The following is a 16,832-nucleotide window of genomic DNA, read 5'->3' on the forward strand; positions in this document are numbered from 1 at the left end:
GGTCACCCTATCTCAAAAAATATATTGGAAAGACTTTGGAAAAAATACAGTGAAGGGCAACAAAAATTATTAGAGGTAAGGAACAGCTTCCGTATGAAGAGAGATTACAAAGACTGGGATTGTTCAATTTAGAAAAGAGACAACTAAGGGGGGGAGGATATGATGGAGTTCTATACAATCATGAATGGTGTAGAGAAAGTGACTAAGGAAGTGTTATTTATCCCTTCACAGAACACAAGCACCAGGGTCACCCAATTAAATTAATAGGCAGCAGGTTTATAACAAACATAAGGAAGTATTTCTTCACGCAACACACAGTCAGCCTGTGGAACTTGTTGCCAGGGAATGTTGTGAAGGTGCAAAGTATAACTGGGTGGAAAAAAAAATTAGATAGGTTCATGGCGAATAGATCCATTAATGGCTGTTAGCTAAAATTACCAGTGATGCAACCCCATGCTCTGGGTGTCATTAAGTCTTTGCCAAAAGAGGGGACTGTATGAGAAAGGATGGATCACTTGCTAATTTCCCTATTCTGTTCATTCCCTCTGAAGAGTCTGGCATTGGCCCCTGTTGGAAGACAGGATACTGGGCTAAATGGTCCATTGGTCTGACCCAGGATGGCCATTCTTATGTTATGTTCTAATGCACCACAAGCCTAACCAGCAGCACTGCCTGCTATTCCAGTCCTGGGCTCCCCGCTTAGCTCTGCCAAGCACCTCTGCCCTAATCTGCATGACTTCTGCTATGCTTCGCCTGCCCCCAATCCCACCCACTTACACAGAGCTCTGTCAGTACCTGAACATGGACAGACCTGCAACGTTCAGTTACTCCAGCTCTGAGCCATTTTGGGGGCTGTCATCTGCTACCCAATTGTAACAGCTTTATGACGTGTACATAGAGCGTCCCCCCCACACCCCTGCTGAACCCCAACAACCAGCTGTCTGAAATCTTGCTTCTGTTTGCGCAGTGACCTGTCGTACAATAGACTGGAGGAACTTCCACCATCTTTGTTCAGTAACCTGCACGACCTCCAGCAACTGTGAGTACTGTATTGGAGCTCCCCAAGACTTAATCTGAGCCGACCCTCTGGCATTTGTTACTATAAAGGATCTTCAAGGGGTACCACAGAGAGCAGCATAGGCAGCCAGCTGTCCATGAGGGATGCACAGAGTGCAGCTCTAGGGGGGGGCCACCTGGCTCAGGGAATTGTTAATGGGCTGTGACCAGGGGCCCAGTGGGGACCAGCTGTGGTCACTCAATTAGGGTGAACTACAAAGAATGGGGCAGACAATCCCCATAAAGCTGGTGGACATTCCAATACTTAGATTTACTAAGCCAGCCTAAAGCAGCTTCTTTATTACCTCACTGGTTACTCAGAAGTCCAAACAACACAGTTCCCTTAAAGTGATCCAGGCTCAGGCCTCCATCCAGGCACCTCAGTCAAATATGAAAATTTCTGTAACTCTTATTGCATCATATAAAAGAAAAGGTTCTACCAATCCCAAAGGATTGGACACATTACTTCTCAGATTATTGAATATTCCAAATCTTGTCCAAATACAAGTACAGCCAATTCTTATTAACTAAGCTAAAACGTATTAAAAAACAAAAGAGAGAGAGAGAGAGAATGGTTTAAAGATCAATATACACAGACACGAGTTCAATTCATTGAGGTTCAGATTCATAGTGAGCTTTGTAGTTGCAAAGAGTTCTTTCAGAAACAGTTCATAGGTTATAGTCCAGAGTCATTGCAGGATGTTCCAGCTTAGGACTGGGATCTCAGTCCTTTTGCCTAAGCTCCCCTGTATGAAGCCTCAAGCAGATCTGAGATGACAGAACCAGGACCCAAGGATCCTTTATACAATTTCATCGAGGCGGCTTTATGTTTTTTACCACCCCAAGCACGGCAGTCAGGCAGCCTTCGGTGGCGCACCTGCGAGCAGTCGACTGGTCACATGGATTCAGCGGCGTTTCTGCGGGTGATCTGCCAGTCCTGCACCTTCGGCGTACCCTCTGCCAAATTGCCGCCGAAGCGCGGGACCGGCGGACCTCCTGCAGGCATGCCGCCAAACACTGTCTGACTGGTGCCCTCCCAGCGACTGGAAGGCCGCCCCGTGCTATTTGCCGCCCCAGGCATGCACTTGCTGCACTGGTGCATGAAGCCACCCCTGAATTTCATGTCCTCTTTGTCAAGTTGGGAGTTCCTCCGGGAACAAAAGGTAATTAGGATGACTTTGAAGGAGGTTCATCGCTGGTACTTAGCTGTAGAATTAACATAGGGCAATTTGCTTGTTCCTCCACCATTCACAGTACATTTCAAAGAGAGATGAATACTGAGATTTCCCCATGTTTACAATTTATTTAAATGCTAGGATGTTCTTTTGATCTCTGGACTATCAGAATACAGCATAGACAGTGCTTGTTGATTACATTGTGGACCCTACTCATACATATGTAAATACACAAAAACACAAACATTATCTCCCCACATGTCTTTTGAGGGTTATTTATTTTGCAGGATGTTTAACCCGTTCGGGCCATGCGTCACATGGGCTAACCAACCTTTTGCTTCTGAGTCATCGGGTCAAATCCAACCCAGATAAGTAGCACCCGCAATAGCTGCCAGTTGTTTGTTGGCTTAATTGAAAGGAAACAGTGGTCTGGGCCCACAGCACTGCTTGGCCCTGTTCTGGCAGCTTCAGCAGAGGGACAATAATAATAGTACCCAGCTCTTATCTAGTGCTGTTCATCAGTCCATTAGACTGTCTGCCTTCCCAGGCACAGTGCAGTCCCTCAGACTTGCAGGTGGTCTCCCTAGGTTGACCGTGCCAGTCGCAGCCAGTACGTAACAGCGGGTATGTTACTGTTTCAAGGGAGGCAGGGGAGTCTGAGGCCAGGGGTCAGTCTGCCATGGGTTTGCTCCTGGTATGGCCTTGGTTTGTGTGTTCCCAATTAACAGTTTGCAGCTAAGGAATAGAACCAGACTGAACATGTCCGGGGTCGAGCCTCCAGGGCAGTTACAGATTTAGTGGAGATCTCTGACTGACTCGATGGGGGATAGAATGAAAATAAAATAATCAGTTCAAACCAACAGCCATTACAATATCACCTCACGCTGCAGTGGTGCCTGCAGTCCAAGGTGACCTGGTGCATCGGGGAGGTGCTCACTCCCTGCATGATAAGATGGGGAGTATAATCCTTTCTCCAGCAGTACCTTGATGGTGAGTGAGCATGCTAATCTAGAAGCAGCACCCTACCCTTTTATAATCAGTTTTACAAACACCCCATAATTAATTAACATTAAGCCTCCCTTTTACCGTATCTGTATTTCTGCTCCCATAATTTAAATATTTTTACTTTCTTTTTGGCTATTTAACACTAAACATCATCTTAATTAACATCTGGGTAAATACCACTCCAACAAGTATCAATACAGGAAACATGCTGCCAACACATTCACATTTTGTCTAAACCACTTATTAAAACCAAAATATGTTTACAACATGACCTGGGGTTATGTCCTAGCTTATCTCTAACTTGCTTCTGAATTGTCTACCTTCACTCATATATTACTTTTCTTATTATTATCAAGCCCAAATTTAGGCCCACCAATTGCTCTCTACTCACTCAGCATATTTTTAGTTAACGTAAGCAAGCATCATCTCTACGGGTGGCCCTGAGGAGATCTTGGTTTTCGGGTTTTGTGGGGAGTTTCTGGAAAGAAAGACTCTGCTGTTTCTGTTTGCAGGAATATTTCCTACAACCCCCTGAAGCAGATCTTTGCTGACCAATTTGACAGCCTGCCCCACCTGCGCTCTCTGTAAGTGTGAACAGCAGCACAGGCACTGAATAGCCCTGCCTCCCCCTAAAGCCCCTTGAGCCTGTCACCTCAGGCCAGGTGGAGAGCCAAGCTACCTCATGTCTTCTGCTGCATTGATTTTTACAGGAGTATTGAAGGTCTGGAGATCCCCAATATCCAGACTCGCATGTTCCAGAAACTCACCAAACTGTCTCACATGTGAGTACTTGGGAGTGGGGAAAAGGATTGGGAGTGGGAGCTTCTGTTGCTATGGTAGAAGTTAGTGCCAGGAAAAATGAAACAAACCGAGCTCAATCCTCAGTCAATATGTCCTTCCTGTCATGCCCAGAAAACAGCTAGATCTCCCCAGATAGATGTTCCTAAGCCGCCCCACATAGAGTGTGTGCCAAGATCAAGACATTGTTTTCTAGGCAAAAAGGCCTCTGTCTTCAGGGTCATAGCCAACAAAGCTTAGTTTAGAGCAGCCACAGTCTAAACTGTGCCAAGAAAGATGGGGGAACAAGTTCCAGGTCTGGGACACACAAATGCAACAATATTTAAAGGAGTTTTACCCATAAGCATTAATCTGTGCATGAAGGTGATAGCGTTAGATTATAGTTAGTGAAACTGAAAAAGGTACATTTTCAGGTCGGATAGTATAAAGCTGTTGTTTAGTTCTCTGAAAACAACTGCTAAATAACCCAGTGAGTGGTCCTTTTGGCACACTGCTTGGGCATAATGAGTTAAGAACAATACTGATGTCTTGATACACACAGGGCCATTTTAACCTTTTGTGGGCCAGGTGCCAAACATATTTGTGGGCTCCCATGGAGGCAATGGAGCATGGTGCGGGGAGGTCAGTCCCCAGAGCAAGGGGCCAGCCAGGGGTAATGGGGCACGGCATGGCGGGGGCGGCCCCACTCTGCCCAGCCCAGTGCAAGGGCACTATTTACTAACTGGCAGTTGCCAGATGCCCAGTGGCCCACTCGGCCCTGTGCTGCCAGAATGCCCATTCCCCTTGGGGTCGGGCCCATGCCACAGCACACAGCCCCCCTCCCAACAGCCCCCTTCTCCCTATGGCCAGACAGGGCCGGCTCTAGGCACCAGCAAACCAAGCACGTGCTTGGGGTGGCACATTTTCAGGGGCGGCATTACAGCCGTCTTTTTTTTTTTTTCCTTCGGGCGGTAAAAGCCTAGAGCTCTCCCTGGCAGCAGCAGCGCATCATGCCCTGTGGTTCACGCTGCTCAGCCCCCTGCCAGAGCAGTCCCCCGACTCTGCCCTCCCACGTCCTGGCCAGTCCTGGAGGTGGGAGTCCTGGCTGGAGGGACCCTGGGCTGAGGTGCGGCCCGAGAGCCCCGCTGCTTACCCCGACCCTGCCAGCGCCGGATGGCTGGAGGCAAGTGGGGAGCGGGCGGAGTCAGCACTGATGGGAGGAGCCCAGAGCTGGGGCAGCAGGAGGTGCGGGGGTGGGTGGGAGGGGATGAGCCCAGCACTGGGGCAGGAAGGGGTGTGGGTGGGGTGGGGGGGAAGAGAGAGCCCAGGCTGGGGAGGCAGGGGGTGCAGGTGGTGGGAGGGGATGAGCTCAGCACTGGGGCAGGAGGGGGTGTGGGTGGGGTGGGGGAAAGAGAGAGCCCAGGGCTGGGGAGGCACGGGGTGCGGGTAGGGGAGGCTACTGGTGGGTAGGGGGTGAGAGCCCAGGGCTGGGGTCGGGGGCAGTCAAAGATTTTTTTGCTTAGGGCAGCAAAAAACCTAGAGCCAGCCCTGTGGCCAGAGCCCCCCGGACCCACTATGCCCAGCACCCACCCCAGATCCCTCCACAAATGCTCAGCACCCTGTACAACACCACCCCTGCCCAGTGCCCCCCTGCCCACAACAACTGCCAGCACTCCCCACAGAACCCCCAGACCCTAGTGCCCCAACACACATATCTTCCTGCCCCCTCACAGCCCAGCACTCCCCTCCAGACCCCTAAGAGACCCACTCCCCCATGGCCTGCCTCCCGGCCGCACTCATTGGCTCTGCTGGGAGGTGACTGTCTGACAGGCTGAGCTGGCAGCGCAGCCAGGGCTGGGCCTGGGGTGAAGAATCGCTCCGGCTCCTTGGGAGTGGTGCGATCAGCCAGGCGGCTCTCTGCAGACCCACTAGACTGGAGAGGCCCAGCCAAGCACCTCCCTCCCCACCACTGTCTGAGACCTAAGACTGACCAGGCTTCTGCACCAGTCCCAGGCGGCTCAGCTCTGGGGAGACAAGTGGGGCTCCACAGGTGGGAAGCAGAGACTGCCCAGAGCCAGAGGTGCACTGAGGTCCGGCCAGGGGGCAGAGAGAAGCAGGAGGTGGGGATGGAGACAGAGAGGAACCCTTGGCCAGCTGGCAGGCAGGCTGAGAGGAGCGATTGGTGGGCAAGGGGAGTCAGCGAGGTCTCAGGATGCAGTGCAAGCGGAGCAAGCCAAGGCCCCTTCCTAACTTGGGCCTGGCTCCACCATTGTAAACCCAGCACTGGATACACAAACTTGACAGGCATCTTGGAAAATGGGAGGAAATTTCACTAACCAGCCAGCTGTGAGCTGCTTTGTCTTTTCTTGCAGAGAAAAAAGCAATTAGTTTTCTCCAACTATAAATGTTTAAGCATACACGGTACAAGATAACTGTACATTTCGCTTTCTGTCATTGCTCTGTTTCAATTAAAAACCTGTGTACGTTTTGCACCAGTAATGTTAATGAGCAGTAGGAAGGGACATTGTTCCCCCCACCCCCTTTATGTGTAATTAGAACAGAAATGAGCCTTGCTTTGAAGTTTGACGTCCTTTTAAAATGCAGAGTTTTGCTAAGCTGATACAGGATTACTTTTATGAGGTTTTAAAAGACGAGATTTGTATGAAATAACCCTTGGATAAAATGTGAATCCCTGTTAATGGAATTTTAAAGGTTTTAATGATGGATTGATTTTGAAATGTCATATGTTGATAGCGGTCCTGAGTTGGAGGGAAACTCTGTACACATTCGTTTAAAGTACTGAATAGCTATTGATTAAAATGCATCGTTACATAGTACGTGATTCAACAAAGTACTTAGACACAAGCTTAAAGTTCTGTAGATTCCTAAGATGCTTTGCTGAACTGGGGTCAGGATGCACAGCGAGGGCGACTGCTTACACATTGTCCTTGCATTTTGGGATGAAAAGCAGCGGTGATCTCGTACGAATGTGGGCATCCCAAACAAGGAAATTGGCCCGTGGGTGGTGCAGCGCCATCACTCCCCCTTAAGGGATGGCCTGCGATTTTCAACCTCATCCTTGATCCTGAGCGGGATTCAGTGCTTGTGAGCCTAAAGGGCTGTATATGCTGGCTAGAGGCTTGCACAGTTCTTGGTGCTGTGCAGACTGCCTCATTGCTAGCTCATGTTCCCAGCTACTGCCCTGTGCCCCTCGCCCATGCTGCCACATCTCACTCGGTGTTTATGATCCATTTAGATTGAATCTGCTCCAAAGAGATGAAAAGAATGTCTCAGGAAATGGAAGGCGATGGGCCTGGGGAATGTTTGGGGGAGATGAGGTGGGGAGAGGAAGGAGGAGCAAAAGGGGATGAGATGGGGGAGGTGCATGAGGCTCTGTGCCAGGAGGGCAAGCCTCTTCCCAAGTTAGCCTCTAGAGATGGAGCCCCTGCCCTGGGCATGGATCTAACGCAGGCGATATCCCTTTGTCTGGCAGCTACTTTAAGAAGTTCCAATATTGCAGCTACTCTCCGCACGTGCGCAGCTGCAAGCCCAACACTGACGGTATCTCCTCCTTCGAGAACCTCCTGGCCAACATCATCCTCAGGGTCTTTGTCTGGGTCATTGCATGCGTCATCTGCTTTGGGAACCTCTTTGTCATCTGCATGAGGTCGTTCGTCGTCACAGAGAACAGCCAGCACATCATGGCCATCAAATCGCTCTGTTGTGAGTCGCGGGTGGGGATGGAGGGGCTGGCTAAGACGATGTCAGGCAAGAGAGTGTGTGTGTGTCCGTCCATCCGTCCAAGGCAAAATTTGACCTTCTGTTAACAGCTGTATGAGGCTTATTGAGCCTATGGGACTGTTGCCAAGGGTTACCCTTGTGGATTGATGCTCCACACTTGTCTCTGTCCCAGGTGCAGACGGTCTGATGGGAATCTATCTCTTCTTCATTGGAGCCTTTGATCTCAAGTTCTCCGGCGAGTACAACAAGCACGCCCAGGTGTGGATGGCAAGCATCCAGTGCCAGCTGGTGGGCAGCCTGGCCATGCTGTCCTCGGAGGTGTCCGTCTTGCTGCTGACGTACATGACCCTGGAGAAGTACCTCTGCATCGTCTTCCCATTCAGCCATTATGGGGCGGGCAAGAAGCGGACACTCTCCATGCTGGTCGTCATCTGGCTGTTGGGCTTTTCTCTCACCCTCGTCCCCTTCTGGTGCAAGGAGTCCTTTGGGGACTACTATGGGAGGAACGGGGTGTGTTTCCCACTCCAGTCTGACGAGACCGAGCGACCAGGAGCCAGGGGCTACTCCACCGGGATATTTCTGGGTAAGGAATCACCAGGACATGGGGCATGAGTGCTCAGCTACAACAGCACCACCAAGCCTTGGGGAGGGTAGACGGGGACTGGAATTTGCTTTCCCTGATGTGTGCTCTGCCCCAGAGTCAAACAGGAAAGTCAGCGTCATGGAAAGGAGAATGAGAGGCAGGAGAGTCTAGTGGGCAGGGTGCTAGCTTGGCACACACAAGGTCAATTATTTGCCGCAGCACAGACTGCCTGTGTGACCTTGGACAAATTGCTTAGTCTCTCTGTGCCTCCGTTCCCCATTTCTAAGGGGGACACCCCGCCGCACAGGGCTGCTGTGAGGATAAATGCATTCCAGCAGGAGGTGCTCAGACCCTGCAGGGATAGGGGCCGCATCAGGACAGCTGACGGTGATTGGTCACATGAGTCCATCAAGAGTCCAACAAGAGGCTTGTTGTTATCTGGCTCAGTTCAATCTGCAACCAGGCTGCCAGGAGGCAAAATAGGGTTGATCCCACACAGGTAAGGGAAGCAGCAGCCCTTGGTGTTGAGGGGGAGGGAGGGCAGATAGGATGCTGTTACTGTTGCTAGAGATGAAGGGAGAGAGCAATCAGCAAACTAGCCCCTTAAGGAACGTTGCTGCCAGGGGACCAGGGATGTTTTCCCCTTAGGTCTGGTAGCATGTTGACCCCAGTACACACCCGAGGGCTGATGAGAAACATTTTGTGAAACCTTGGAGGTTTTTTTGGCCTGCCTTCTTGACTCCTTCGTGGTCCCACAAAGCCCCCAAGCCTAGTGCAGCATTTCCCAGAGGGCTGAGGTGAACCCCTGCTCTCCATGGGGGCAGGGCATAAGGAAGGGTGCAGCTCCCATCCATGCCTGTGGCAGCAGAGCTGAGGGTGTGCAGCCATGCAGTGCCAGCGTCAGGGATATGCTGAGTAGCGATGTGTAGCTCCAGGAGCTTTAATGCAGACCCAGGCTGCTGTAATAAATCACTGCTCACCAGCTTGATACCAGTGCCAGCTCCAGCGTTTTTGCCGCCCCAAGCGGCGAAAAAAAAAAAAAGAACCCAACAGAGCTGCCACCAAAGTGCTGCAGAGGAGCAAGACAGCAAGTGAAGGACCCGCCACCGATCCAGAGCGGGCTGAATGAGCTGCCGCCGAGGTGCCACTGCCGCCGATCCGGATGTGCTGCCCTGAAAACAGACACACTGTCGCCCCTTTCCATTGGCCGCCCCAGGCACCTACTTCCTTTGCTGGTGCCTGGAGCTGGCCCTGCTTGTTATTGCAGTAGAGGGAAAGTGGCTTAACAAACCCGCTGCCTCTCCAGCTAAAGCACCCCTGGGAGAGCAGGGCCAGACCCAGACCCTGGGAGAGCAGGGCCAGACCCAGACCCTGGGAGACCATCGATGAGCCTCAGGCATGCAGGGACTAGATTAGCAGGGTGCAGACACATCTGAGGAGCAGGTGGGGCAGTGAGAGGCCTAGCCAGGCAGCAGGACACCCACAGCACTGCTGCCCTCAAGTACTTCACAAACGCTCTCTGGCTATGTTAGCGAGGCAGAAGCTTCCTGTTTAATCACATTATGGCTCAGGTTGGCTGTATCCATGTGACTCTCGCTGCTCCCTTGGGGAAGAAAGGAGTCATTGGCCCTAAGAGGCTGTTTTATTGGAGGGCATCTGCCACCTGGGCTGGCTCTCTGACGCACTCATGGCTGGTTGTTGTCCCCCAGGTCTGAACCTCATTGCCTTCGTCACCATCGTGTTCGCCTACACCAGCATGTTCTACTCCATCCACACCACGGCCACCAAGACGGCCAAGCGCAGTGTCTTCTCCAGGGAAGTGGCCATCGCCAAGAGATTCTTCTTCATTGTCTTCACGGACGCCCTCTGCTGGATCCCCATCTTCCTCCTGAAGCTTCTCTCCCTGCTGCAGGTGGAAATACCAGGTGACTGACCCAGCTAAGCTGGGACCCAAGCCAGCATCAGCCTTTCTGTACGGAGAGGCCTTGATATGCAGAGCACTGCCATACGGTGTCTTCTTTATGTGTCTTTCATGCGCTGAGTAGGTGCCCCAGAGCACCTGCATTATAATGAAACTGTACAACAAATGCCATGCCAATCCTGGCCGCTTACCAGCTTCATACTACCCCACCTCACCAATGCACTCCCTCCTGCTCGCAGCAGGGGGCACTTCATTAGGCCCAAAATTGGTGCAGAGCTGGCCTGCAGCGCCTGGCACCCATGCTCAAATGCTCCATCCCTGAGTGGTAAAAGCTGAGATGCAGACAAACTCAGGTCACTTCTGTCCCTTGGCCCCCCTGCTGAGTCCAGGCAGCACCTTCCATCTCCTGTTGGGTGACAACCTCTTGCCACCAGCCTCATCTTTCCATACAGAGATGCCCTGGAGTCTAGGCAGGTCCCTCTCCAGTTCTGGCCGGCCACCTCATTGGAGCTGGCTCCTAGTCTGCAGCTCAGAGCAGACTGGGGCTGGGGAAGGAGGCATAGGGTCAGTTTCTAGGTCCAGGTCTGTGGTGGGTAGGGGCAGCCTCCTGTCATGAGGGGAGTTGTGGCTGTGTTCTCATGGCGAATTTGATTGCAGCTATGTTGGGGATGGCGCAAGCTAGGTAAAGGAAGAGGGTGTATATGTGTGTGTTTTATGTCACTGGCCTCCTCTTTAGTGGCTTTTCCTGCCATGCACACTCCCTTTCGCCCACCTCAGTGTGCAAGGCTCACCTGGTTTGCACTCCTGCTTAAAACCAAATAGGTGGAAGTTACATCAGCACTTGCTTTGTGAGCAAAGTACCCCCAGAGTGTTACTTTCTCTGCCATGTGTCACCACTGAATTCAGCCCAGAGATGGGAATTGCAGTCCCTGCTCCAGGCAGGCCCTAGGTCCTTAGCTCTTCCCCATTATGTCTGGGTAATTCAGCTCTTTGCTGTAAATGTCCTTTTGCTGAAAGACTCTTATTGCACAATGGGGTGACGTGTCTATAAATGATCCTCCTCAGTGTGTGATATGTCCTAGCAGGTTAATGCATTTTTCTTTGAGCTTTGGAGCCCTTGGTTTGAATCCCAGCTCAGCTCACGGGTTGTAATATGTTTGGTGCCTCTCTCATTCTGGTCCATTTGCTCACATAACAAAATCAGTCACAGCCTGAACCCAGCTAGAGAGGCTGTGCATTGTCAGCTATCACTCATGCCCGTGAAGAGCCAGCCTCTGCACTCACGTAGGTGTGAGATCTGGAGTAGCTCTGACTTAATTGGGGTTCTTCTGGCTTTACGCCTGTGTGTCTGAGAGCAGAATGTGGCCCCGAATCTCCAGGCTAAAAGCCTCTGGCTGAATTATTTCCTAGGAAGTGGGCAACCAGGGTTACTAACATACTCTCCTTGTTGGAACAGGCACCGTGACGTCATGGGTGGTCATTTTCATACTGCCCATCAATAGTGCCTTGAACCCCATCCTGTACACCATCACCACCACCCCCTTCCAAGAGAAGCTCAAGCTGTGTTTGCAGAAGAAGCAGCTGCAGCAGTCATCACTTCAGGACCCAGAAGAGTCCAGAAAGAGCTTTTCCCTGCTAGCCACCCACACCAGCAGCACCTGACAGTCCCCTGCAGCTTAGCCTTGGGAGCGGTGAAAGGCCTCACTGCTTCATGCATGCAGCTATGAAGGACCATGCCTCTGTCCTCCCCAGGTGCCTCCCCTGGCTGGTTCACCGCCCACCCCCATGATAGCCATTTTAGGGGCAGACGATGCCAAAGGGGAGCTGCCACCACTTTCCAAGTGCTAGTTATTATCTCAGCCAGCTCTCGACCATGGAGGGAATAGCCCTCCCTGCTGCAGCAACAGTGCCTGGTGTTGTATATGAGGCTACAGAAGAAACGGTCACAGATAGCCAATGGGGCCTGAACTCTGCCCCACGGTTAAAAGCACTGGAACGCTGCCTGCCCCATGCATTCTCATTGCTGTGTGTCAGCGCTTTGGGGCTGTGAGTTTAGCTGATGCTGTTTCAGCACAAGAATTAAGCGGCTGCTGTGGAATGGATGTTGTATTTCATCCTAACCCTCTGTCTCTGTTGCATGGTCCCTGTAGCTCCCTGCCCCTTTGCCCTGGAGACAAGCTGCTGCAGGGGCAGCTGCTGCAGCAGTCTTTAGAACAGAGAGGTGTTTTCTGCAGTGCCGGAAGCAAGTCTGGGTCCAGGGGAAGAAAGGTGGGAAGAACCTTCAGTGCTTTGATTTGGGGGCCAGAGGCAGCTAATGCAGATGCCAGTGCGATCCTGGTGAGAGTTGTGGGTCACCTCAGCTTGTGGGCAGCTGGTTCTGCCATCTGAAGTGATGTAGTACTCAAGCCACCCTTAGCCCTTGGGGAAGCCTTGGTTGTGGGACCCAAGCAGCAGCTGCTATTGTGAGTGAAATGCTGCAGAAGGAAAGGGAGGTGGTGCTGTCCCCTGACACTTCCTACACCACCCTGACTGCTAGGCCCATGTTCAGGGCAGGTGTCCCCATTCAGGGCCTGCTCCCCCAGCCACCATGTTCAGCAAGGACTCACGGCCGCACTCTGTTCTCCAACCATACCTGAGCTCGTGCCTTTAGAAAATGAATCCTCACAACTGAGGCACCAATTCCCCTGGGCTAATGCAACCTGTGTCCAAACCCATTCCTAGGAAACTGCTGTAGCAGTAAAATAGCAACACCAGAGCAGTAGGTAATGGTTGGTGTTCCTTCCCTAGCCTCTGTTCCTCTCTGATTTACTCCTGAATTGCCCTTCTCCAGGGGGTGTTTGGGCTCTGCCTTGGCAATAGCAGTTCTGTCTCCCTGCCATATGCTGCGTGGGCTGGCTAGCCCCACCCCAATCCCAGGTGAGATTAACCTGGCAAGACATACCACCCTGAGTGCCGCTGGTGGCCGGGAGCCAGAGGAGTTTGTTTCAGATCCACCCAGGGCTGAAGCTACTGTTTGGTTCTGAAACTATCCCAGCACTCGGCCCGGGGGCGCTTCTCACTCTGCAGTGGGGTGGAGAGAGGGGACAGAGCAAGGAATTGAAAGTACCAGCTCTCAGGCCACTGAGGTTCTCTTTGGGTACAGCCTCTGGACCACAGCATGCTGCACATTGGGACTATTGCCTGGAGTCTCAAGGGAGCAACCTCCATGCACGTTACCCCCAGGTCTGTGACCTGCACAGAACAGTGAGTGGGAGAGACAGGCCAGGGAACCCAGAAGCCATCTGCCCTAATTCTGCCTGTTGGATGCCACAGCTCCTTTGGGAGGGGCTAGCATCAGATTGTAGCCAAGACACTCGCAGCTACAGGGTAGGAGCCCTGGGCAGGTGACCAGGTAGATACCAAGTGTCTGTAGCAGGGAGCAGGAAAGAAAAGGGGGTTGGGGGGAGTGCATCAGACATGCTGCTTACTGACACTGGGATTAGTCTGGGGGGCTATGTTCGTACACATCTTGTGCTAAGCAATGGGATCAGCTGGTGACACTACAGGACTCAAGGTAGGCTAAAAAGCCAGAGGGTACCACTCTGTGAGCTCGAGGAGATGCTGCAGTAGCTGCCAAGAACAGTGGGGCTTTGACAGTGAGAGTAACATGAGGAGGCCTTAAATTGACAGGCAGACCCACCCCCTTGAGGCTTGGATATAACCATTTAATGCACTGCTTGCCACTCTCCCCTGACTCCTTTCAGCCCCTCTGTGAGGCCAGCACTTCAGATAACACCAGCCTCCAGCATACCGGCAGCCTGGGCACAGAAGGAATGTCCATTGCTTGGCACACACACTGTTCACCCTATCTCAACTGGTGCTGGTCAGAGCCTGATGCTGAGCCAGGCAGGGACTCTGGAGGAAGGACAGCCCAGCCCCTGCCAGCAGCCGAGGGAATAGAAAGGAGGACCTGCCATTTATACTTGGGGGCCAGAGGGAAAGTCAACGGGGGAAATCAGATTGTTTGGGAGCAATGGGAAGGATCCTGTGATGGGTGTGAAGCTAACTTGTGTGAGACCCATGCAACTGCCCTGCAACTGCAGCAATAAGAATAGCCCTAACCCATTTCCTTTTGCCTTCCACATGCTTTACAGAACACGAATGAATTACGCATGCAGCCTCATTTCTGTCATGACATGGGGCTTTGGTCAGGGGGCTTCGCACCCCAGCTTTACTATGTCAGACCAGTGCTGAGTGAGAAGGAAGCACAGACCTCAGCAGTCAGGGTACATCAAGGTTTCATCAGCCAGCAGATGCCATTAGTACTTTATTATTACACAGAGGGGGAACCGCAGCCCCTTCGGAGTCAGACAATCTGCAGCGGCTGCATCTGATACAAAAAAGAAGTCCTTTAAATACAAAACACACATCGCTCTGGTGTTCATCGCCCAGCACCAAGCTCTTACTGCCTGAGTTATATATTAATATTCCAACTGTACAGTATTTATAGATAGAAAAAGAAACAAAAAAATGAGGCAAGAATCAGTCCCAAACGTTAGTTATACAAAACCAAACACAAACAGAATATAGCTGGCGTGCATTAGAGAGAGGGAAAGTTTGTTACTGATGAAACTGACAACACCTACTGCCAGTGGGTTTTGTTGCCTTCCAATTGGAACAATATCCAGTTATTTGGGTTCCTGGTTAAAAAAGAAACCCCGTCAAGTGCACGTCACGGTCAGATTGTTTGCGAGCTTGGAGAGAAAGTGGGGCAGTGACACAATCAGAGCAGTGGGATCCTTGGATCAAGAGTTATGGCGTTGTAGGAGTGAAAGGCAACCCATGTTGCTATCTGCAGTGCAGAGAGCACTGCTTCTTTGGGGGAGGGAATTAAGGGGAGATCAAGTGCCCATAACAATGTGAGCAAACTAGACTGTACTAACCCAATCCCTGCCCATCTGGCTGACTAAAATGGCACTAATGTAGCACAGTTTGGTCCAACTCTCATTACTCTCTTAGTGGAACCAGATTATGAGACCAGTCCCCCTGCACCCCATGATCATACCTCATTGGCCAATGCTATTAAACTTCCCCTGCATCCAGGCTATAGTTTGCCAGCAGGATGATACCTTTTTAGGGAGTCTTCATGTAATGGAGTGTTATTCTTCACCTCCCTCCCCCGCCTCCCCAGAGGCAATTGGAACTCTGACCCTGGGAGTACCTTGATTACGAAACCCGGACAAAAGGGGATCAGGGAGATGCACTGTGCAATTTTGGTCTCACCCCCAGCCTTGTAATGACAACTCCCCATGTACAGCTGACACACAGATACAAGGACAAGGGTGAATGCTTTTGAATTTGGACTCATCAAACCTGGATCTGATCCAATTCATGAAAATTAATGGCTAGGCTCCCACTGGATTTGATGGGGATTAGGACTGGGCCCCTGGGTGGCAAAGCATTTGCACCCTCATTCATCGGACCACATGGCCCTGTGCTAAAAACAGGGGTGCTAGAGTTCCCTGTGTCTGATCAAGTAGGAAGCACTGACCTGGAGTGCCTTCCCCAGTGAAATTCAGCATCCAGAGTAAAATAGCTTCCTTTTTGCCATTCAACACATGGCAGTCATTAACTATAAACCAAAGTAACAGCAGTATCCATCTGACATTAACCAGCTCCTCAGACTATTATTGTGTGTGTGCCGCGCTGCTTGGTACAGCTCTCACACACTGTAACATCCCCAGCAGACGCACCTCCTGATACCACACACCGTCATACAGACACTGCACCAGCTCCACCCTCTCTCACTTCTCCTACACATCAGCATCATCCTTGGTCACTTCAAGCACCATCGCTCTTGTCGCTGAGTCCAGTCCCTGGGCTGAAAGGGTGAGCCCATGGTCAGCTTGGCAAAGGGGGTTAATGAGTCTGACTCTGGTCCAGCTGCTTCACAGCTCAGCCTGCTGTATGGATTCCCAGCCCCACTCTCCCCATGGCGGGCGGACGATTGCTGGAGAGAGCCGTCCCACAAGCAGCACACTGGTTCGTTTCTGCAAAGCTGCCCTTCATAGCTTTAGGGAGGAGATTCTCGCTGCCTTTCAACCAGCAACGGGCATTCTGGAAGCAGAACATGATGTCTTCCGTTTGGCCCCTGGTGCCCATAAGGGTGTGCCACTGGGCACAGCTCTGAAGTTCCCTGGTGTGTAAGAGGAAAGGGATCACACAGAGATGGAGAAAACTACTGGCTCCTTCAGGGTTGGTGGTTGGTTCAAAGGAAGGCTCCTGCTCATGTGCCTGGAAAGGCACTGCCCCTGCCCAACCAGATGCCAACCGCTTGCTGATGGCCAGGTTCCCTTCTCCATGCTCCACCCCACGTTGTCTGGGAGATTCATGATCAAACAGGAGTGAGCACCTTCCAATCTCCTCAAATCTTTGTCTCAGGGCCACCTGGGTTAAGCACTGGGAAAGAATCTCGCATCCTTGCCAGCTCCATGGCACAAAGTTGTCCAAAGGCCTTGCTGTACCACTCAGGAGACCGGCCCCTGGGGAAACAACAGCACAGAGAGGAAGTCATTGTCAAATGCTGGAGAAGAAC

General features: G+C 51.7%; 2 protein-coding genes across 10 annotated transcripts in view; one reads left to right on the top strand and one right to left on the bottom strand.

Moving 5' to 3' along the window:
• Window positions 1–13,466, top strand: part of LOC115657402 (relaxin receptor 1-like) — a 41,423-nt gene extending 27,957 nt beyond the window's left edge. The window contains exons 12-18 of the mRNA XM_030575204.1: window positions 968–1,039; window positions 3,749–3,820; window positions 3,947–4,018; window positions 7,507–7,736; window positions 7,927–8,337; window positions 10,047–10,262; window positions 11,715–13,466. Of these exons, the coding sequence (XP_030431064.1) occupies window positions 968–1,039; window positions 3,749–3,820; window positions 3,947–4,018; window positions 7,507–7,736; window positions 7,927–8,337; window positions 10,047–10,262; window positions 11,715–11,920 (1,279 nt within the window). The 3' untranslated portion in view covers window positions 11,921–13,466. The remainder of the gene's footprint in view (window positions 1–967; window positions 1,040–3,748; window positions 3,821–3,946; window positions 4,019–7,506; window positions 7,737–7,926; window positions 8,338–10,046; window positions 10,263–11,714) is intronic.
• A 1,091-nt stretch (window positions 13,467–14,557) lies between these two features.
• Window positions 14,558–16,832, bottom strand: part of STARD8 (StAR related lipid transfer domain containing 8) — a 150,892-nt gene continuing 148,617 nt past the window's right edge. For all 9 annotated transcript variants that reach the window (XM_030574877.1, XM_030574882.1, XM_030574883.1 and 6 more), the window contains one exon: window positions 14,558–16,779. In XM_030574877.1, the coding sequence (XP_030430737.1) occupies window positions 16,662–16,779 (118 nt within the window). In that variant the 3' untranslated portion in view covers window positions 14,558–16,661. The remainder of the gene's footprint in view (window positions 16,780–16,832) is intronic.

The sequence above is a fragment of the Gopherus evgoodei genome, chromosome 9 (assembly GCF_007399415.2).
Source record: "Gopherus evgoodei ecotype Sinaloan lineage chromosome 9, rGopEvg1_v1.p, whole genome shotgun sequence".
Lineage (NCBI taxonomy): Eukaryota > Metazoa > Chordata > Testudines > Testudinidae > Gopherus > Gopherus evgoodei.